Source organism: Gadus morhua, chromosome 13, assembly GCF_902167405.1.
Source record: "Gadus morhua chromosome 13, gadMor3.0, whole genome shotgun sequence".
NCBI lineage: Eukaryota > Metazoa > Chordata > Actinopteri > Gadiformes > Gadidae > Gadus > Gadus morhua.
This window is the reverse complement of record NC_044060.1, coordinates 15,542,044-15,565,521: the sequence shown is the minus strand read 5'-3', so window position 1 is coordinate 15,565,521 and position 23,478 is coordinate 15,542,044. Positions and strand designations below refer to the sequence as shown.

The 23,478-nt window shown below is 44.6% G+C and overlaps 3 protein-coding genes across 7 annotated transcripts in view; 2 read left to right on the top strand and 1 right to left on the bottom strand.

Moving 5' to 3' along the window:
- The window catches only part of kif5ab (kinesin family member 5A, b), a 70,093-nt gene extending 66,763 nt beyond the window's left edge, over window positions 1-3,330 (bottom strand). The window contains exon 1 of the mRNA XM_030374757.1: window positions 2,841-3,330. Within this exon, the coding sequence (XP_030230617.1) occupies window positions 2,841-2,969 (129 nt within the window). The 5' untranslated portion in view covers window positions 2,970-3,330. The remainder of the gene's footprint in view (window positions 1-2,840) is intronic.
- A 479-nt stretch (window positions 3,331-3,809) lies between these two features.
- Window positions 3,810-13,620, top strand: dctn2 (dynactin 2 (p50)). 4 transcript variants are annotated; one of them, XM_030375126.1, is made up of 16 exons: window positions 3,812-4,020; window positions 4,318-4,386; window positions 4,848-4,856; window positions 6,118-6,123; window positions 6,962-7,058; window positions 7,304-7,365; window positions 7,617-7,715; window positions 8,080-8,240; window positions 8,847-9,009; window positions 9,233-9,298; window positions 9,481-9,519; window positions 9,790-9,867; window positions 10,012-10,083; window positions 10,405-10,507; window positions 11,766-11,857; window positions 12,787-13,620. In XM_030375126.1, exons 1-16 carry the CDS (start codon window positions 3,985-3,987, stop codon window positions 12,871-12,873), a joined length of 1,239 nt encoding a protein of 412 aa, XP_030230986.1. In that variant the 5' UTR covers window positions 3,812-3,984; the 3' UTR covers window positions 12,874-13,620. The 4 variants fall into 4 exon arrangements, with proteins under 4 accessions (XP_030230989.1, XP_030230988.1, XP_030230986.1 ...); XM_030375128.1 differs by lacking the exon at window positions 4,848-4,856 and having other exon boundaries at window positions 3,811-4,020; XM_030375127.1 differs by lacking the exon at window positions 6,118-6,123.
- A 5,277-nt stretch (window positions 13,621-18,897) lies between these two features.
- ddit3 (DNA-damage-inducible transcript 3) lies at window positions 18,898-23,340 on the top strand. 2 transcript variants are annotated; one of them, XM_030374430.1, is made up of 4 exons: window positions 18,898-19,078; window positions 20,352-20,416; window positions 20,821-21,047; window positions 21,363-23,340. In XM_030374430.1, exons 3-4 carry the CDS (start codon window positions 20,889-20,891, stop codon window positions 22,329-22,331), a joined length of 1,128 nt encoding a protein of 375 aa, XP_030230290.1. In that variant the 5' UTR covers window positions 18,898-19,078; window positions 20,352-20,416; window positions 20,821-20,888; the 3' UTR covers window positions 22,332-23,340. The 2 variants fall into 2 exon arrangements, with proteins under 2 accessions (XP_030230290.1, XP_030230289.1); XM_030374429.1 differs by having other exon boundaries at window positions 18,899-19,078; window positions 21,360-22,762.
- The last annotated feature ends 138 nt before the right edge of the window (window positions 23,341-23,478 follow it).

The following is a 23,478-nucleotide window of genomic DNA, read 5'->3' as shown; positions in this document are numbered from 1 at the left end:
TGCATTTATTTTAGCATTTGATGGTTCTCTGCCGCCTCTGTTGCAATAAATTGGATATGTAGGCAACCACCATACAGTACATTAAGCTAGCTCTGAAATGGCAAAATGAAAGATTGCATATATGTTTATCCACACTGCCTACTCATCCTGATATGGATTCACAGAATTTAGGAGAACTATGCAGTGAAAGCATCTTTTATTAATGATAACAATCTTCTTGTATGTCATCATCTATTAAGCATGGCCTTTGTTAATCAATGACAGGTTGGCCTAATGATGTGAGTTTGATTATCCATGCCATTGATTCACATTTGAAGATAGAATTAAGTGTAAGTCTTTAAAGGGTCCTTTGCAGGAACAATTCTATGAATATCAGACTTTCCATGAATGCTGCACTGCGCTAATGCACTCTATCGCGCCACTATATTTACCCCCCATTAATGGATGCAATGGTCCTTAATGGCTCCCACTATTGTGCTTGTCACTCACCCCCTACACACACACACACATTTCAAACATGATCAACCAGTGGGAATCAGGGGGGCGTGTCCTTTGAAATCATAATCCAAACCCAACAGTGCAATCTCTGAACCTTCTTTCCCTCCGGTTGTTGGCACCAGCCAACCAAACCGATCAATCAAGCGCCCCCAATCATCTCTGTCAGCTAATCCGGCCTCTGGGGAGGGGAAACGTTTCTTAAGCAAATACCAGTGTGTGCCCTGCAGGCCGACCTCTCCTGGTGGAAGAGGCCTCACTCACCTCAGGGATGAGGGGGAGGCTCCACCTCGTCAGTCAGGAACCGCTCTCTCTGAAGCCGTACTGACTGGTCCCTCTTACCACTCACTTTACGGCACAGTAAACCTCTGATTACATGTTTACCGGGAGGATCCTTTATGCTGACAATAACAATCCTGAACCAAATCAGGCAAAAATGGGGCAGGAGTAAAAACAATGCTAGAGTCTCGATTTGGATCGATTTGGAACAAAACAAAAGGACCACACATTCCACTGGCTTGGAGAGGTAATTAGAGATACAAGGATGGGTGCCGGGAAGACGCTTTGTAATCACACACCGAACACCGATGGCGGGAGACTGAGATTGAGGCGGAAGCGGCCCATGCAAATGCATACAAATGTAGTTAATGATGTGCAATGCTTCCCTTCCCCTTATCTGCATTCAACCCACCTGCCTTCTGGCTGCTTTATATTGACATTTTGAGAAGCAATTCCATCAGTGAAAAATACATCAGTATAAACCCGTGCCCACTCGTTCATTCCACGACGTCTCAGCGAGGGCGGAGGTATCTGCATGCATAATCTCCACCTGTTGACAGGTTAATGCACGTACTGCCACAGAAATCACATTATATGCATGAAAAGATGCTTTCAAAGAAATATTGAGAAAGCACCAGCAGATCACATCTGCAATAGCGTAGGATATACAGTAAAGGGTTCAGGTATAGCATGCAGCCATGCACTCCTTGGTTTAATACAAACAGCAGAGGAACCAAGGACTTGAAGGATAGGATGATGGGGCCAATACTCTGGTGACCGCCTCCTTCTTTCCATGACGTGGGCAAAACTCAATCAAATATTGATTAAGGAACATGTCCACTTGATAGGCCAGATCAATAGCATCTTCGACCCTTAAAACTACAGAGGCTGGCTGGCAGACGTGACTGTCAGGCATGCAGATCAATGCAGGTTTATTGTGTATGTTGATGTGAGAAATGACTCTGCTTGCATTTAAGTCATCTGAAAAACCTTTTGGGATGTAACAGAGCAAAATCGCATCATATTCTCCTTATGGACTGATATGAAAAAGATAAGAATGCAAAATTGATAAAAACATTTCATGGAAAAAATATATATATCATGCTGTTCCAAAAATGTACTATGGAAAATGATAGCACATCTAGGATCATATACGCAACATGCTCACTATTATATATTGTAGATGATTTATTATTGTGGAGGACAGCCACATAGACATGAGGGGGGTGAATGATCATATGTTAATGAAATGCCTGGTTCCAATGCATATTGAATTCGTAAGTTAACTACATTTGCATTTTGAATGTAAAATCCTAATCATCAGCTGGGCCCGAGCATTTTAATCGTTGACGCTATTATCTATCATCCAACATGCTCACACGCTCATAGTTCACATCATCCTCATTCTCAGTCCAAAGCAGTGAAACCAAGCTGGGCTGCTGTCAGCCAGGGCCAGTGTGGAGAGATTTCAAAGGCCAAGCAGGAAAATCAATTAATTGGATTCAGATAAACCATTAAACATGATAATCACTTGTTATCAGGATTCAGGATATTTATATCTTTATGAATTGCATTGTGAATGTGTCCAATACATTCCTTCCCACTGAGACCAATATAATGTAAATGTACATAAAACAAGACACACAAAATCGGCAGATGGTTGCTTAAAAGAGGGTCCACTAGATACTTAGAAATATATGGTGTCCATTACATTTCTTATTCCTACTAAAGCTTGTCTTTTTTTTCACCTATGGATATAAGTCAGCATTTTGTTTTAGTAGTGCCTGTTACACACCTTTGGCAGATGTCCAATAGTTGTGACATGGATCCCTACACTACTGGAAAAAGATTACCACAATTTGGATAAGCATGTACAATTTTTGCATTTATGTTTAGTGTGACCATACTTTATATAGACCTAAACTTTAGGTTAGCTTTGGATTCATGGATCCTCAAATTGAATGCTCAACAGCTTAACAGCAATCCCAGTGTAAAGAGTACTAATCTGTAATCAATTAAATGTGCAAATAGAGAATAGAGAGACATGGACAACTGAAGTAGCTCACCCCAAGAATGACAGTGTCATCGCCTTGAAACGTTGGGATGAACTTATCTCCACGGATGATTTCAGACTGATTCAATGGGCGAAAACGACACAACACCTTAATGTTGCATTCTGTGTTAGCTACAGCCATCGTGAAGAATTAGACAGAGCTTCCAAAAACAGAGAGGGGGGCTGGTTGAAAGCTTCAACAGTCCTCCTTGTCTTCTGGGCTGCGTTGCATAGACAGAGAGCAGGAGCTATTCCAACTTGCAGATGTATCCCATAAATGGCAGCATTTAGAAGAACAAACACATTTTTAGTTTATAAGAGTCTACAACATAATAGATAAAATGCATATGAAACAGGCTGCACCCAGTAGAGGGAGTTTGCCAGTTTGAAACGCACTTCAGCCAAATTTGTATTCAGTTCAATGTCCAAAAAGAAAGAGTTGTAATTGGTAGTATAATCCGAGCAGGAGCTGGTGCTGGCTGCGACTGCATGGGTTGCAGGGTTTGCTGGGCATGCCTTGAATCAATGACAGACGGCACGCTCGTCTTCTATTGGGGGCGGGGCGTGGCTAAACTGGCTACTCGCATCAGCACCACTGAAGTGCTGGAACCGGTAACCATCGAATGAGAAGTTTTGTTCTAAGCTCTTTAGCCCCACCACGTGTCCTCATCTGGTAACAATATGATGACAAAGTAAACCCAACGCAAAAGTACCCAATTTGAATGTAGAATGTTAGCATTTAGTTATTAAGAGTCATTTTAATGAAAAATGCTTGGTTGAAAGACGGGATTCGATAAAGAGGAAAAACACTCAACAATAGAGTAGCCGTTACATTCGTTACGGACAACCGCGATCTGCTGCTCTGTAAAGGTAGCGCTTGTTTTTGTGTTCCTAATCTCCTGCCGGAGTGCGGAGCACTTTATCTCTGGTAGAAACCTAGACCCGCCCCTCGCAGTAGCGCTGCGCATGTCTGAAGTGTACGCTGTCAAACCCAACGAATGACCACATCAGCCAGCTAGCACTAGCATCCCCGGCGGACAGACTGCTAGCCCTGAGCGTTAACGTTTATTGTTTGCTACCGTTCCTATAACGTCGATATCGTTTCATAAACTGCTTACTTGTGAGACAGCGGGCATTGATTTTGCATTCCACAAATAATGGCCGATCCCAAATACGCCAATTTGCCAGGCATCGTAAGTTGCAAACATAAGCTGTGTTCTTTAAGCTAGCATTAGCTCGCTATTGCCACCGATTTCTGTTATCCTTCTAGCAGGTACACCTTCATTGTTTCAGGTTGATGGATGATTATGGCTTGGTTTTATTCAACTATAACTAGCTGATATTCGTCTTGTCATTGTGAGGCATCGCATTGGATGTTTTCTATTGAGTAGATGCAGAAATAAAGTGTTTCTGAATGGGCCGGGGCGTTGGCCAGAATGGAAAGCTAACGTCACCTGTCATTCTGACTTTAATGATTTTTGTTTTAACAGGCTTTTAACGAGCCAGATGTTTACGAAACCGGAGACCTTCCAGAAGATGACCAGGCCCAGTTCGAGTCGGTAAATAACCCATACGATATTAATTTAAATGACTCTTCTCTTGTGATCAGCTGTATTATGTCTGCTCTTAATCCAACTGTTTTAATTGTGACTAATACTCATGTCTTCTGTAATCCATCCTAGAATTGGTATTCTAATGTCTAGCATCTAGAATGCTTTAATATATAACTACAGTCAACAACATACTAACTTGGATGCGTGTTATTTCCCCTGAGACAAATTCAATAGCAGGTTTTGTGTGCATAATATATAGCTACATAAATGCTAGTAATGACATTTGGTCGATATGCGATGTAATTGCACTGCTCTTGCAGCGCATCAGATTTCTTTGTTCATGCAAGTTTCAAATTATAAACAGTGTACTGACAAACAAAGCAAAAGCTAATTGGCTATTTTCCTTCATTGCATTCATGTGTCTTCCGCGGTCTTTGTTTTGACTGCTACCCCTCCTGGAAACCTAGCTTGTGCAAGTAAGACTAAGATCTCGCAGTATTTTCTTTGCATGGGTTATGGTTAAAAAAAATCTACATTTTGGTATATATGAATTGGATGAATTGGGAATAGATTGATCTAGCTTCCATTACACACTGTGAGAGTTTGAAATTAAGCCTGATGCCTCTGATTTCTCATATTTTTTTATTTCAATGGTCAATGGTTTTTGCAACCTCTTTGACTAACCCCCGGGCTCCACTGAAAAGTCTGCGTCACCATCAGCCTCATGTCAACCCCCGTTACATGTGCTCCACAGGAAGCTTGACGAAAAGTTGGTTAATACATTAAAAAAAATTGTGCAAAGAATTACATAAGCATTCATAAGATAAAGTTATGAGTTGACTCTAGCCTTCTCCTCGAGAATTGATGCGTTTCAAAAATGTTGGCGGAGGCGTCGATTGCACTGTGTCTGGTTTCTGTGGAGCACATTCCGTTTGACTATTATGACAGGGTTTCCCAGCCAAATGACAAAGTTGAAGGAGACGCATCTCTGATGGCTTCAGTGGAGCTGAGCAGTAACATGTAGAATATGAGATGCTGAGTGACTTGCTACACATCCCCTTCTCCCTAGATAACCTATATTTATATAACCTTTACTTCAACCAACCTTTGCCTTTGCATAACTTGACTAACAATTGCTTAATTAATATTAATGCTAATGCTTGTTTGTGGTAAAGAGTCTTTTATATTTTCTTCTTGTATCTTTCATAATTCACAAAGATCTATACAGAATGTACAAGTGCTCCTGCCACTGCCCCTCCACACTCCCCTTAACCCATTTCCCCACCTCTTGGTGTTGAGTATAATCAAAACCCAATCACGCATCACCCCTGGACACCACGGTGTGAACAAGCCAATAGTGTCTTTTCACTGGTCACCCTTGCTAGTCCTTAATAACACTCCAGTGGGTCAGTATGCTTTTAAACTGACAGCGAGCCACGGCAGCATGTTTGGTTGCATTGACCGTCCCTGAGAAGAGGAAAGAACCAAGGAGTAAATGTGCTAATTTAAGGATACAGTCTATGCAGCGTCTGCGGCAGGCGCTCTCCAAACACACTGGCCTCTTTCTTATCTCCTCCAACCTCGAGCTACAGCTCCCGTTGTGTGCGCTGCATGTGATAACCACATTAATCTGTGTTGTTTCTCTCCCTCTACATCTCTACCTCTTGCCTTCTCTCTCTCTCTCTTTCTCTATTCATTCTTCCTTTTGATTCCTCTAACTCTCTTTGGAAATCCAAGGAGCTGGTAAGAGTCTTGTGAGCCTCCCTCCCTCCCTCCCTCCCTCCCTCCCTCCCTCCCTCCCTCCCTCCCATCTTCTCCCTCGCCAAACAGTTTTGGTCCAGCTGTCTTGCGTGTGCATGGCCTTTAGGTGTGTCTTGTTGTGTCTGTTTCTTTGCTATCTTTCTGATGTAATGTGTCGTTAGCATTTTAATCCTCAACTTTATTTTGTCCTGATTGCAGTTGATCACTGTGTGATCAAGAATGATCCCCAAATGTAGCCATGTGTGCTCCTCAAAGTCACTAACCAATGAGTCGTCCCTTTTAGTAAAGAGTAGAGCTGCTTCCCGCCAAGGACCAGGCTTTTATTTTTTCATTTTGTCTGTGATATATATTTAACCATAGCAAATGTGTTCTTTGTGAACTACACCTTAGGCATAACCCTTTATTTATTAGTCTTCTCCTCGTTTAAACTCTTTAGTTTTGGTGATTGTTGTCTGCTGGGATCTTTTATTTTATTATGTTCAATGTAAGTATAGCATGTGAAGTTACTGCCGCAATTTGGGATACATGTCTCCAATACCCTTTTATGTCTGATGCTGGGATCTTATCATTCAAAAGCACTACCATGGAAATGAGGTGTTTCATATCTTACCAATCAAAAAGGGATAGTACAGGGATTGATGAGGTCCAAATTTGTCCTTTCAATTTCCCAGCATGCCATTCATATTTCACACCCTGTTTTACTGTCCCTATATGGCGGTTCTGAGTCGTAGCAGCCAAGCTTCCCCACTGAGACTCGCCGCTATCTGCCTTTTTGGATTGCCTACCCCCTGACTTTATTGGTTAACTCTGTGTCTGGCAGGAGGAGCTGTGCAGCGACAGCGTGGAGAGGATTGTGGTCAACCCCAACGCAGCGTTTGACAAGTTTAAAGACAAGCACATCAGCACCAAAGGACTTGGTCAGTGTGTGTCTGAAAGGGCCACCATTCAGGCGTTTTAAGAGCTAGGATATATTACCTCTGTACAATGGTATACATACTGCGTCAAGCCATGCTTTTATAATAACGTCGGATCGTAATGCATTTTTATTATAGAGCCTATTTTATGAATTCAAAACGCCGCAACGCTCTTGTCAATTGATTTATTTCATTAGTTATGCTGTGTTCTATTCCATCTTTGAATTCTCTTCTTTTTATTTTGTCAGACTTCTCAGACAGAATCAGTCGGAGCAAAAGGGTGGGCTACGAGTCAGGAGAATATGAGATCGTAAGTACTTTCCACGCCCTGTAATCGCGTGGTCCCAAATGATTGGTTGCAAAAGATCTGCTCCTTGTGTCATTCCAATTGGGAAAGCAGCATTATTTTTCTTCCCTTCATTTTTCCTTTTTGTGCTGCATGCTAAATGCCTAGCTCGGGAGTGGTACACAATACTGTACGATAACATGTCAAGAGATTCTGATGGTGCCCTGGTTCTCCGTCCCTGTGTGTGCGTTTGGTCTACCCGTGTGTGCATGTAGCTGGGAGAGGGCAGTGGAGTGAAGGAGACGCCTCAGCAGAAATACCAGCGGCTGGTGAACGAAATCCAGGAACTCACTCAGGAGGTGGACGCCATCCAGGTAAACACACACGCACGCGCGCACACACACAGGCGCGCACACACAGTCGCAAACACAAACACAGGCGGACACCACACACAGGCGGACACCACACACAGGCGGACACACACAGGAAACGCTGCATGTAATGAAAAGGAAGTTTCTAAAACTTGACATATTTGTAGGTAGAAATTTAGGTTAAATGGTTAAATATCTAGAACCTCGTCCTCCAGCCCAGGATATGAGCACCATTATCCCTTCTCCAACCCAAAAATGATATACTGAAAATCGTGACCGTCCAGAGGAGTTCACCACTTCCCGCCCAACAGTCTCTGATCCTCCTCTGCCCCCCCCCCCCCCCCCCCCCCCCCCCCGCCCCGCCCAGGCCACCACCAAGGACAGCAGCGCGGAGGAGCGCCTCAACCCGGTGGCCCTGGCCCAGCAGGTGGGGCAGCTCAAGCAGCAGCTGGTCTCGGCCCATCTGGACTCCCTGCTGGGACCCCAGGCCCACATTAACCTGGCCGACCCCGACGGAGCGCTCGCCAGGTGAGGACAGAGGAAACGCCCACTCTGGTTCTGAGATGGTCTCCGCCCACTGTCAGCTTTTGGTTCCTGTCTAGCACAAGGTACACCCCTTCCCCGCCCTCGCTCTCATCGTAGTTGTCAGGGAGTCGGGGAGGGGGTGGGGGGTAGCCAGAATGTGTGACTGACTTAACCTGGTAACCAAAAGTGCTATGCAATAGCCTTCGTTCAACCTACAGAGGGCGCTTTGAGTCCATATTTACATTGTGTCCTACGTTTGTATTTAAACCACTCCCTAAACTTGTGTCTAAAATAAGGTGTTGAATCGTACCAGTGTCAGGGTCTGGTTTCCCTTATTAAAGTAGGGGGGACAAGTTGTAAAATGCTGAGCAGGGGTGATTTCCAGTGGAGCCGTGGGAACACTTGGGCTCTGCAGAAGGAAAGTGCTGAGGAGCTCGTTATGACTCCCCGTTGGGTGATAAGATGTAAGTACTACTAGTGATCAGCAGGAAGGGCAGGGGCGGGCAGGTACGATCGTGCGTGCCGCAAGGGAGGGGGGAAGGGGGCGGTACCTTCGCAGTAGCCCTCCGTGCCGACGCCGCGTCCTCGTGTGCCCCGCCCCTCTAACAGGCGTCTGCTGACCCAGCTGGAGACGGTGAAGGCCGGCCGTGGCGGCGGCGGCGGCGGGGCCACCGGGGAGGGCAAGGCGGCGGGGGCCAAGGCGCCGGACGGAGCCGTGCTGTACGAGCTCCACAGCCGGCCCGAGCAGGAGAAGTTCAACGACGCCGCCAAGGTGAGGGGGCCGATGACGGAGAGGCTGGTGCACAGCAACGCCAGGGGGCGGTCTGTAACACCGGTACCACTGTTCTGAGCACTGTGTCTGTGAGCTCATGAACAGGTAAGAGGAGGATCGGCGGCAGACTCCATGTGTTGGGTTTCTGGTGTCTGATGGGAGGGGGTGGGGGGTGCTGTGGCGGGGGATACCAACCAGGCGTGTCTGGTTTCCATCCCTGCAGATGGCAGAGCTGGAGAAGCGCCTAGCCGAGCTTGAGATGGCTGTCGGCTCGGGATCAGACAAACAGGTACACGCACACACGCACACACACAGCGCACAGACAAGTGTTAGCCCTGTATTGTTTTCCCTGTCGTTTAAAATACACCAGCGCACAGATTTGGTTGTGTTGTTTTTCCCCTCCGCATCGCATGACTTAAAAGCATAAGCAGATGTTTGGTATCTGAGCGGCGTGTTGTGGTGTGTTTCCAGGGTCCGCTGAGTGCTGGGGTACAGGGAGCCAGTTTGATGGTGAGTCCGCAGACAGGATGCCTGATGGGTACACCATCTACAGTCGACAAAAACACTTTGTTTTTTTGTTCTTTTCGATCTATCACCTAAAATCTCGGTCATTAATCAGACCAGATCAATGGCAGCCAGTTTGCATGCCTTTGCAGACTCTCAAGTAGGGGAAGAAAGTTTGAAAAAAGTTTGGCTAAGATTTGACACTGCAGGTTTGTGTTTTAGTGATGGCCCTTTCCAGTGGGCTAATTTGTGTGTGTGTGTGTGTGTGTGTGCTAGGACACCATGGAGTTGCTGCAGGCAAGAGTCAATGCCCTGGACTCAGCCACTCTGGATCAAGTTGAAGCCAGATTGCAGGTAGCGTAACCCACATTCAATCTAAAATTGCATAACTCGAACAGAAGAGAAGTTTTAATAGCTCTTTCAGCTGTACTTTCCAACTAAGGCTCTAAATTAAGGAATGACAAAGTATCATTTTTGTTCCAAATGATATTCCTGCAGAGCGTCCTTGGGAAGATGAATGAAATTGCAAAGCACAAGACAGCGATTGAGGACGCTGATACGCAAAACAAAGTAGGTACCCCTTTGAGATTTCAACATATTATTATTTTTGACATTGCCAGAATTATTTGAAAAGTGGGCTTCACATAATCCTGGAAGGGAATACGTTGTTTTTGATGGTGGCTTTTTGTAGTGAACAGTAAAATCACCAGTCAGATCCTCTTGATTATAAATGTTTAGATATCTTCTTACTTACAAAGTTGGCTACACACTATCAGAAGCACATCATTCTGAATGACGGATGGATAAGGATAGTAGAAGAATGGCTTCCTTTGGGTGAGCGTATTATTTGGCGTTGTGTCCCTCACTGTCCCTCTCGTCCGTCCCCTTCAGGTGTCGCAGCTGTACGACGTGGTGCAGAAGTGGGACGGCATGGCCACCTCTATACCCCAGGTGGTGCAGCGATTGGTGGCTGTCAAGGAGCTGCATGAGCAAGGTACTGTTAAAACCAGCTATTGGCTACACCCAATCCCGTACCCCCGGCCATGTTAAAGGACAACACCGGCCCGGGTGATCAAGCCATCTCCCCTAGCTGCAATCAGACCTCCGTTAGAAGTGTCATTTGTCAGAAGGACTTCCTTGTGCCGATTCTGCCAAAGAGCGTTGGGCGTGGGGGACCTTTGCCACGAACATAAACAATAGCACTAGCTTTTTTGTAATGAAGCCAGGAGAGAGGCTCACGATGGTTTAATCACCCAGGCTGGTACAGTCCGAACCAACCCCCCTTAAACCGCATGCTTAAAGTTATTTACGTTTGGGAGCAGGGTTGCTGGCTCCCCTTTCAATTGGGTTTCAATAGTCTGTGGACAGGTGTGTCGCATAAACGCTTAAAAACAGCAGGTTGACAACATCGACCAATCAGAGGTTATGCATGTAGTAGCATGCATAACAATGTGTTTAACTTGCAGAGGGAGTCATCTGATTCAACCAAACAACTAAGTGATGTTTTGGCTTTGTTTTTCTTCAGGGGGCCGTACAATTCACTTTTTCAAACTATTTCGACTTCGAAGCCAACATAATTTGTAGATGTGGGATTTGCATCTCAAATCTCAATATGGAAAGGGGGGCAGAGGCACAAAAGATGAAAAGTAAAGCAAACATGGGATTGAAACAGATAAAGGAATCAGCCGGAACCGGGGCCTTTCGACTTTTAACAAAGGCTGGGAATAAAAAGGGAAACTGAAAAATAAAGTCGATTTGAGATGGCGCCTGTTTTATCTTTGGAATATAAGGAGCACAAAGAGTGCACACATTCCCGCAATTTTATATCTCAGTCATAGAATGCACAGGTCTCTCATTAATAGATGTATTGATAATGCCCACGAGATGAAAGGACTCATTTGTCATGCCGAGTGTCTATTGGTTCCAGTCTGTCACAGTGCTCAGATAATGTGCCCCGCTGAATGGGTTTAGCTGAAATGATTATTTCTGGAGTCTTGTGTCGTCTGACGGCACACCGATTAACGCAAAAACAAATGTATTAGCCCACGAATGAAGATGTATTCATCATTGGACCGTAATTCATATTTGTCACACTCCTCCCCCTGTACGCCCACTTTTTTATTTTGTATGATGCAAACAGATACACACGTCAAATTGCTCTTTGTCTCGTTGGCGTTGCATGGTGAACGAGTCTCGCCGTGACGGCGGCTCTGCGGTGGTGTGCTCACCTGTTCTCCCTGGTTGTCTTCCAGCCATGCAGTTCGGCCAGCTGCTGACCCACCTGGACACCACCCAGCAGATGATCAACAACTCTTTGAAGGACAACGGCACGCTGCTCACTCAGGTACACAGGACTGGCTCCGGGCTCAGCACACAGGATGAGGGGCTGCGTGGTATTGTGCTGTAAGGGGTTTAACGGTCAATGGTTGTTAAGGTCATAATAAATGGGCGGCTTAATAAATATATCAGAATATAATTATTATAAATATATATCATGTCACCACTATCAAAAACATTTTCAGCATATATATATATATACTTTTGGGTATTTTTGTGAGAGTATACTTGAAATCGTGAACATAATTGACGTTCTGAAAAACCTGAACATTAAACTGCACAGAATGGCCATTCTGTCTGGGCGGAGGAGGAATCTCAAGTATCACGTGACCTGATCGTCATTGGCCCGTTACTCCGTTAAGATTTCTTTAATGTGACGCAACACTCTAGCAAGAAGATCGGTATTTAATCATTGACAAAAATATATTTGCCTCTACTAATTAGAAAAGAGTATAGAGTTAGTATAGATATATATATATTTAACTGATAATTTTAGTCTTTTATTTTCAAAACTTGTTTTGGTGAACCTTCCTGCTCCGTCCTATTAGTGCATCTGACTTATGAACACACATGTTTCTGGCTTCCCAGGGTTTCTTCGCCTCTGCCATTTTCACAAGCTGTCCTTGGCCTCCTTCTCTCACTCGCCCAGTCTCCTAATTCTTTGTAGCCTCATCTCTCTTCTGCGCCTTGCATCGCTCTTTCTAATGCCCTTTTCATTCTTTGCACGTCTCTCCCCCCCCCCCCCTTCAACTCATCCACATTGTGCCTATCTCTTTCCATTTTTCCTATTCCGTTTCTGCAAATTTTTCTTCTTAAAAAAAAATAAAAGGAGTAAAAAAATTAAAATCCCAATAAACACACACGCACGTGCGCGCGCGCGAGTGCCCTTTTGTATGTATTTAATGTATGTATAATCTCTTTACTCGGCGGGCCCAGGTGCAGCAGACCATGACGGAGAACCTGAAGGCGGTGGAGGAGAACTTCTCTTCCCTGGACGACAGGATGAAGAAGCTCTCCAAATAGAGGAGGAGCTGGAGGTTGAAAACGGTTCCGGATGGGGAGGGATGGAGGGGGGAGTTGAGGCAGGGGAGGGCCCTCTGTCTCTTTAGCTCTCTGCCTTATTTTGCTACGCAGATCAACACTTAAGATGGATATCAGACCAAATGTTTTCTCTCTGCCCTCGCACTGACTCTTCTGTTTCATGATTCAAATCATCCGAATTGATCCTCCCCTTGAAAATGCTTCTTTAGATTTTGTGTCCGCCCTATCCAAGTCACTGATTGCACTTATGTTTATCATTATTGAGTTTGAGACTGGACTGGATTGTTTTTACTAATATGACAGCTTAATCCACTACACATCATCCAGTCCCAGTTTATTTGAGCATACGGAACACACTCCGAGGTTAAATGAGTATCAGCATCCAGCAACGTCACCTGAAAGATGATAGATCTACATTCTGAGCCGGGCTCAATATCTGGATCCATTATCTTGAAGTAAGAGCAGGAGCACATGGATGCGTACTGTGTGTGTATGGGGTTGGGGGGATGATGTCAAGTCATGGATAGGCAAACTTGTAAATATGCCTGTGTATCTTTTTCTTCATTCCTCGTGCTCAGTCGCTTGTAACTATTATAATTATTATGACTGAGCTCAGAATGCCACACAAACATTTTAATCGCATTCTCGTCTTCGCCTACAAACAAGACTATTGTTCATCATCTGTGGTCATGGAAACGGAAAACTTAAATAAATGACTCCCAAGCTTGACTTTGATATTTTTTAAAGAACCTCAATGTTCTAAGCAACATTCTTATATAGTCCATTATTCTACATAGCCCCTGGTTGCAAAGCTATGAAAGCTAACAGGCTAGCCATAAAGCTATAGGGTAGCACACAGCTATAATTAGAAACCTACTTGAAGGTATGTTTTTCTATTTTGTGTGCCAAAATATCTTCTGAATATACGGAAACCATAGATAAACAGACACTGGTTAGTAGTATTTTGATAAACCTATATGTATACTCGACCAATGAGTGTATGATATTCAAAAGCCGCACGCTTTTAAATACCCCTTATTTGGTAGAAGAGCATGTATTTACAAATTATTGATCATGCCAAATCAATTAACGGGTAAGAATGGGCTATTACGGAAAAAGGCAATAGGCCAATTCTTAAAATTCGTCTCAAATAATACTAGAACAATGGTTTGAAAGCAATGTATGAATGATTGACTGATTGCATCATGACGTTTGACGTTTGCTGGGATAAGGAAGGTGTTATTTTTAATAAATGATTGAAGTACTTGTTTGTGACGTTAGATGGCAGCACGGGCCTTTTTAAGAATGGCCATTACATAAATACGCATGTTGGTCAGGATGGTATTCAAGCAGTTGTCTCGTCTCTCGTCTCTAAATTAATACAAACACAAAACCTTGTTGTCCCCATAATTTTGCTTTTTACACAATATATTATGCTGCTTTTAAATAAATTAAAATGTAAATAATAGTAAATTAACTAAAAAGTAAAAGAATATGAAAAAATCCAGATCTATCTAAGTCTGTTGAATAAGAAAACAAAGTAGAAGTTCCTTTACATACCTCAGTATCTACTCTAAATACATTCCTGGGTGATTTCATACGGAGCTACAGTAGTGTTATTACGGTTACATTTAAGTGAGAGGGCGCCACAAATGAAAGTTGCTGACAATGCAGAAGTCTGCCCATGCAGTTCATCCAAGTCTGCATTTATGTCAGACAAACTTAGGTCCAAAAACAAAATATCAATCCTTCTAGAATCAATCAAGAATAATGTACAATATATGTATACATTACATTGTACATTATGTTATTTACTCTGATCATTATAACATTCTGGAACATTTGTCCAAATGTGTATAATCTTTTGAAAGGGAACCATGAAAGGCCAAATGGTGAAAAAGCTAATAGCAAACAAAGCCCACGGGCCACGGCCGATATGCAAACTATTTGCAAAAGCCAGTCAGAAGCACAGCAGGACGAAAAGCATTAGCGACAAAGACACTGGGCCGGTGAGGCAGAGTCTTGTGCTTCAGATTAGTCACCTAAACCCTGGAACAAGTATTCCACGAGAGCAAGGCATTTAGCCAAGTCAGCCCTTACGGTCCGTGTCACAATGTGACGCCTTGTGTCCATCCATCCATTGAGGCCCTTGGGACTGTCACCGGTTCACTTGGCTGTGACCTCTGTCGATAAAGAAGAAAAAGCAGCTTTGGTCGTGTTGTGTCTGGGTCCTGGTTTTCTTCCAGACTAGACAACAACAACCACCACCGCCATTGTTAGGACAGTACTACTGGGGTGTGGTTTTTTTTAGGGGGGGGGGGGGGGGCCGTAGCGGGATGATAAATCATGAACAGGGGGGACAGGGAGACGGGGGTGGAGGGGTGGGGTGGGGTGGGGTCTGTACCCCGGACACCATTAGAGAGGAATGCCCCAGATGAGCCGCGAGACATTGGGTGTACTGTACCGTCCGTCGTGTGCTTCTATTTTGGTGAGCGGATACTTCTGGCCCAACCCCCCATCTGTCCGGCCACACCAGTCTACAGCAGCAGCAGCGAGCCACAGTGGCGGCGCAGCGGGTCTGGCCCAGACATGTTCCACAGATACACCGCTGCAGAAACTAATGAAGGAGGGAAGTTGAGGAGCAGGACTCTCCTTCAGCCATTGTTTGGTAGTTGCATAACCTCTGATATGATTAATACAAAAATATGATAATACTTATAACAATCATTTTTTAAAACAAATAGCCATAGTTCTGCAATTATGGAAAAAATGGGATCAAAAGAAAACCAACAAAGCGTACCTTATGTGCGAGTGATTTTAGGTATAATAATGACGCTGAACACAATGTTCTATGAGAGCGATACAATACTACTGCAATAATAATAATGACAATAGGCCTAACTTCTTATTATTGAATTTTATAATAAATACTCATCGTTATCATATGATATCACATGTTGAGAACGTAATTGAGGACTTTAGGTTATTTAGCAGCATCTATAGACAAGACGGAAAGGAAAATAAGGTGTGTGTGTGTGTGTGGGTGTGTGTGTCTTTGTGTGTGTGTGTGTGTGTGTGTGTGTGTGTGTGTGTGTGTGTGTGTGTGTGTGTGTGTGTGTGTGTGTGTGTGTGTGTGTGTGTGTGTGTGTGTGTGTGTTGTCTGTGTGTGTGTGTGTGTGTGTCGTCTCATTCTGTCAGGTTGTGCTGCTGGTGGTGGTAGGTGTGGGTGTGGGTGTGGGGCAGGTGTGGAAGAGGTAGGGAGCCGGGGGGGGGGGGGGAGAGACGGGGGACGAGAAGGAGGAAGTTGTGGTAGGCGGCAGACGCACGGTTGTGGGGCAGAACAAAAAGCGAGGAACGAATGGGAGAAGGGGAAGAGAGTGAAAGGGAGGGTAATGAAGGAGGCTTACACCACTAACAAGATTGACCGGAATGTCTCCTAAATCCACCAAACACCCAAGTAATGCCCTGACAACAACAACCGCACCACCTACAAAACCAACAACCACAACAACAACAACAACAACAAGAGAGACAACAAAGTGGGCAGTGAGACAAGGGGAGGATAACTAATTCAATCAATACTACAGCCTACTGTGGGCCTACACCCCCGCGCTGGGAACTCTATAGAGTCCGTCACCCCACCCTTTGAAAATATGTGTCTTTGTCTGCTGTTTATCTTTTCGCTGAATTGACTGGAGGGGGAAGATGGATTTGGCAATGTTGTGTACAGCAAGGGAACAAAGAGGTACGGCAGACAAGAACAAATGTTGACAAGGTATCAATACATGGCCTCAAAAGCTACAGGATAGGAAAGATTTGAAGCCAAGTTGCCGATATATCTCGGTGAGCTCCTCGGTGAAATGGGGCTGACAGCTGTTTTGGCCGGCTGAGGCCCCTTCCAGTTTCTCCTCTCTCCTGCAGGAGTACTTAGGGGTAACGGTCCATGGAAAAGAAAAGGAGATACAATGGGAAAAAGGGGGTAAACTATTGTGCTATCCTCACCCGGTGGCCGCGACAACAGCTGTATGGGTCGTGGAACGCGGGGAGGGTAGGGGCGGGGTGGAGGGGAGGGGGGGTTTCCGACAGCTGTGCAGCAGGGAGGGGTGGGGTGCAAGGGGGTGCAGCCCTGACCAAGGGCACGCTGCAGACGGAGAGACTGAGCGAGAGCCTTTCTCTGTGGAAATTCCCCAGACGTTTTTTTAAACAAATAAAAATAAATAAATGAAAAAATGGGGCTATACTGCACAATTGAATTGGGAAGGGAAAGAGACATCGACATACACACAGACTACATACTGAGTGATTCTCTTGTTTTTACACTGCTGATGTTATTAGTCTAGCCTATATTTAGGGAAGAGGTGATTAAGGCTACAGTAGACATGTGCTTGTTATTGTTCATTGAAAATAACATAGAAAGTGGTACAGATGAATAATGTATGTAAACAAACAGCTCGGCTGAGAATTTTCTTGCATTGGCTTGTTGTTGGAATGTCTTAATTAAGGGCATCAATTAGAGAACAAAAGGAAACACTCGACATCATAATTATAACCTAATAGGGGGAAGGGAAAAACACAAGTCGACGGCAACCCAGATTCTGGGGATGTAAACAGTACTTTATAATGAATACAACACACAGACGCCCGGACCGACAAAATAAACAGACGGGCGGGAGGGAGACGGGGAAAGTATGCTGAACTACTCAGCAACAGCCACTCAAAGTGTGACGTGTTAATGGTGCTTCCTCCTGCGCCTTAACCCGGGTCCTAGAGACAGTATTTGAGGTTTCTATTCGCTAGTTGCGCTGTTGCTATGCTGTGCATGTTGAGCCGTGCGCGCGCTGCACCATGAATTAAAAACAGTTGTGTGCTGAGTTTGAGATTAAGGCGGGATAGTCAATGAGGTCAAGCACGTGTGTCCATACTGATTAGAGAATATAAACTTTAGACATAAAAAGATACCGTTTGTTTAATAAAATGACAACAATGCTATCATCAGAATGCGTCTATTAAGTGATGGTTGATAAAGACAAAAAAATAATAATCTCTATCAGACAAGACATTTAACGATACATTTTGATCCCAGACTAATTCGATTCTTATTTTCATTTTATCATCAACACTGAGTCTTATTCAGTTGAATTGATAACGAAGCATCAAACAGCGGATCTGGAGAGCGTGATGATGGAACACACCCAGCTCCCCCACTCGCGCGAGCCACGCGCTGTAGGGTTGTTTTGATATCTCGCCCCGCGCATCGGAGCGCGCGCTATGAAATGCCCAACAAATACCTGCAGATCGCAGGCATGTGGAGTATTGAGACAACGTCGAATTATTTCTGATTAAACTTGCAATTCTCATCAGAAATAATGCTTGTCAATAATGGAGTTTTATTTTATGTTTTTCAATAAAGGGTGACTGCTTACGTTGAATGTGTATTTCAAATTGCACTTTGGGAAAACACATACTCAGCTCAAGATGACAAAACAATAATAATAAAAAATATACAGGTTTGTTATAAAATAAAAAATAAAACGTTTTTATTGTCCTTATTCTTTATTTTTACCAACATAACCCAATTCCTAAGTAAAGCAAATTGTGCTTCCGTAAAATTTCTTCGACATAATAGGCTACGATAACCTTGCATACAAGTATATTTTTAGATTTTTTTGTTAGAGCCAACAGTGTTTAATAAAACATGTTCTGATTCTGCTGGTGTTATCCCCGACTAGAAATTGGTTGCCAAGCATTGCATCATTCCTTTCATGTGACTCCCATACGCCCCAAATTCGTCCTGGCCGTCTTCTGACTGCATCACATTTACAGATCACACAAACTATAGAGCCGAGAACAACCAACACGGCCAATAAGCTCCGCCTGCCTCCCGGAGAAAATGATTCCTATTCGATGTCACCAAGCAAAACCTCGCACAGAGACTCCTGTGATTGGCTGGCAGGCCCGTCTTTCTGCAGTCATCGTTAATGGTCTTTGTTAGGTTGTGATAAACTGCCTTCCCACCGAGTTCGGTTGGCCTTTCCTTTATATAAAGCGCACCGGGATTTTCAGAAGAATCACATTCAGCCATCAAGACTGAACAATGGTTAACATGAGCTATCACCCATTTTTACTAAAATACCTATACTATCCTAATCCGAGAGAGTCGAGACGACGAACAAATAAAAGAAAAAGGGTAAGTGAAAACAATTATGCAGGTTTGCTTTGTGATTACTGTTTTATTTGGTCTAACGCTACTTTATGCTCCGCAGCTTCAGTGTGTGCTCCCTTGCTTTGGGCAAAAGTGCGTGTTTTGGAAACTTTACCATGACAACTTAGTGGACAACAAGAGAAAAACAATGTCATCAACTTAAACGATGGAGGGTTTTAAGGATTACTTAGAGACGCTTACCGCGGAGGGGCATGGTCATGTCATGACATCGCAGAAGTTTTGACAGTTCATCTGTCACACGCATGAACTTTCGCCCAGTGTTTTCTTTGATTGGCAAACGCAGCGTAGACGATCTGCTCTTTTCAACCCGTTTGACATGATAACTTATCAGATAGAATAAATGTAAATTGTGTTCAGCCTTTGAGTGTTTTTCTTAGTTGGTAGGCGTCCTTTTGTTTCACCCATTCCTCTACTCGTCTTGGTTCCATGACGTAATCTCTCAGTCTCTCAGCTCTCAGTCTGAAACCCAAGTCCATTGAAATCCACAAAAAACTAAAATTGAATTGGCCTACATATGTAGCACTATATGATTGGATTTATGATTAATATACATTTATGAAGTCTTTACGTAGCAGTGCTTAGATGGTATTGAGAATGCTGACATCTGATATCCACAATTTATCTTGAACATGACCACATGGCATTTGGAATGAGAGTAGTATTAACTCTAATATAAAAATAGAATAAAAATAACAGGCAAATAATGGCAGCTATTCATCATAACGTGTCATATCCTGTAGAATATGTTATTATAGTGAAATAAATCAAAGCTTATTTACCAAACGTTGTTTTCGTGGACTGTAGGCCTACATCTTATCACGCTTTGACTTACGAGCATTTTATATCAAATGCCAATGTGTCAATGTATATTCAAAATCAACGATTTAAAAGTAATAGTCATGATAGGAAAATATTTTAATTCATTTTTAAAATATTTTAACGATTTATGGAGCGTAAAGCAGGGGGCGCCGTCGGCCCGAGTTCTTTGTATGAACGGACAGGGAAAAAAACAACCTGCAACACATGTTATTTTAATCTCGTATCCCTTATTTCCAAGAATTATAATACATATGCCAATCAAATGCTGATCTGTCAATCTTATGTACCTATTTATAGATGCACGTTTTTAGTTTATCTGTGCAAATCAATTTATTCTGAATTATCAGCAAATTTCCCACTCAGACATACCCACATATCCAATGTGTTTCTAACCACTGATGCATTTTCTATCCCTTAGATTCATTGGGACACGTTATCTTCAACAACAAATTGGCAGACTTGATTAAGCAAGGCTTACTCAAGGTGATATTTTTTTATTCAATTCTAGGTGATTCAAACAGGACACGTAAACCGTTGTTCATTGTTCCTTCAATTTGTTTTTCTTATGTTCCTATTTATTTGAATGATTTAATTGGGTAATATCATGTGTAAAGCTATTCACTATTCTGACCTTTTGATTTAAATCGATCACACATTAAACCATACTTTTGCCTCAATTGTTTCATAGAACCATCTTCGAAATAGTTTATTTTGTAAAAAAATAAAATCAAAAAACGAGAGCAATCAACCTCACCTTAACAAATACAAAAAAAAAAGTAAATAAGGCGGAGCTAAAATTTCCCTCCAACTAACCTGCCCTCCCATTCGTCACTCTCTCCTCCCTCCCCCCCTCCCCCGCTTTTTTTGGGGTCCGCTCCTCCCTGCAGGTCCAGTGAGCGCCGCGTGGCCGAGCATCTGTACGTTGAGCTGAGACTGACTGCTGCTGAGTGGCGACATGACAGCCGAGTGGCTCCACCTGCCGCCGCCGTACCCCCCCGGCGTGGGCCCGCTGTGTGGTGCAGAGTTGGAGGCGTGGTACGAGGACCTGCAGGACATCCTGGGCTCCGACGCGGGCGGGGCCAAGCTGGCACGCTCTGCCCCGCAGTACGCCGAGGTCAGTAGTCTGGTCGCCCGTCGTACCGCCGCCGCCGCCACCGACAACACCGACAAAACCACCCACCCACCACCCATGGCTTTTGTCTACCATGTAGGATTCTAGAATCGCATCTACTTTAATATGGCTCCGTGTGATTTGTTTTAACCGTACGATGCGGCTACGCATTAATTCAACAGATTTCAATTAAATTGATAATTTTCGATTATTCTTTTCGATTTCTTTCCGATTTCTTTTCTTTATTCTCGTTCTTTTATTGTTTTTGTTTTCCGACGTCTCATCTCGTGTCCCGGGTTTTTCCTGTTCCTACAGAAGGAGCCTGAGTTCCTGGATGTCCTGGAGAGCTGCTCGCTCACCTGGCTGACGGACGGAGGCCAGACGTGGGCCGAGGGCGTCCAGCGAGTCACCGAGGAGATCCACACCGCCCAGCCTCTCCACCACGGCTCCACATCCACCTCCTCCTCATCTTCCTCCTCCTCCTCCTCCTCCTCCGCCCCCTGCCTGAGCCCGACCGCGGAGGAGCGGCGGTCCGGCGGCGGCGGCGGTGGCGGGGGCGAGGGCCGGCGAGGCGGGGACAGCGACCTGCTCCCCCCGGAGTTCTTCGAGCTGCTGAGCGAGGGAGGGGTGGGGATGGTGGATTCGAGCGGCGCGGTGGTCGGCGGTGGCTACCACCATCACCACCACCACCAGCACCTCAACGACCACCAACACCTCCACCAACACCCCAGCCAGACCCACGCCCAAAACCCCGCCTCGCCGTCCGCCAGCGAAGACGATCTCCCGTGCGTCCCGGCCTCCCCCTCCTGCTCCTCCTCCTGCGACGACGGCGACTCCTCCTCCTCGTCGGCGCCCCCGTCCCCGGCCCCGAACGGTTCGGCCCCCTCATCGCCGGCCCCCTCGCCGTCGGTCTACACGCCGTCCGCGGCCGCCCCTCAGCGCCTGGGAAAGCGCCGGAGGAGCAGCAGCGGCGGCGACGGGAGCGGCGCCCCCAACGCCTACGTCTCCTCCTCGTCCTCCTCCAGTCCCCGCTTCTTCTCCTCCTCCTCCTCGTCCGCCACAACCAACAACAACAACAACAACAACACGTCCTCCTCCTCTTCCTCCTCGCCGTCCTCCGCCGCCGCCAAGAAGAGCCGGAAGGAGCGTGAGCAGGAGAACGAGAGGAAGGTGCAGGAGCTGACGGAGCAGAACGAGCGGCTGAAGTCGGAGATCGACCGGCTGGGCGAGGAGGTGCAGAGGACGCGGCGCGCGCTGATAGAGCGGCTGGTCAACACCAGGAAGTGATGCGTTGGGTAGGGGAAGGGGCGACGCGCTCGCTAAGGTAGGCCAGGTTCTGGATCCGGGATCGGGCGGGAAAAACGCTGGCGGGGCTTGTAGGGTGTCTTTTGAAATGCATCCGTCGACACGACGAAGGTTGAAACCAAAGACTTGTTTTGTTTTTGTTCCAAAATGAAGGTAACCGGAGAGAGATAGTGATGTTAGGAAAGAATGATGAAAGTGGTCGAGGGAAGAGGGCTGCAGCGGCATTGCGGCAAATGGAGAGAGAGAGAGAGAGAGAGAGATGGAGAGAGAGAGAGGGAAAGACTGCATGCAAGGAAACGAGAGGTTAAACTTTGAAGGGAAAACGATGCAATGCTTCTGATAAGTGCATTTAGATTGTGAAAAAAAAAAATACAATCAATTTCCAATTGAAGCGTTGCAAAATTCAGCACGTGCAAAAGCCTTAGTGTCTTGTATAAAAGCAACGGAACCGAAGTTGAGGTTGGGTTGATAGAGGATGTAGAGAATGCATTTCATTTCCACCATCTTGCAATAAATTGTAATACATTGGTTAAGGGCTACAACCTGGCTCAAAGAGATTACTTTCCCCATAATTATGAGAATTAAAAGGAGCTCAGGAAAAGTTGAAGTACTCAGTGAAGGCGGTTTTTTGTGGAAGATAAATTCCTTATTTTGTTTTTTAGTAACCCCTTGTGTGTAAGTGTGTTTGCATTTTATTTGAGTAGGACCCAGCTATACTTTCTATGCTGACCTTTTTATATACAATTATTAGTAGAATTCCTGTGCATTACTCAATCCCGATTTACTATTTTTATATAATCTTGTATGATATCTAATTGTAATGTAACACACTGTAATTAAGATATCCCCTTTACCTATTCCTTGTAGTCACTAAGATGGTGAACTGCAGCCTTACTTGCATGGTGTTTTGTAATGACTTCTTATGTCTTTTACCATTGCCAAGTTTGGTTTCATGTAATCTTTTCTTTTGCAATAAAAACAATTCAATTGTTATATTTTAGTGTTGTGTGATACTTTATCGAATGCAATTTTACTTGAAAAAATTGCACTGCATCCATTATACATTTCCAGTCCTTTGAGGATTAAATACTACAACGTTAAAACATCTATTGGCAACTGAAGGTACAAA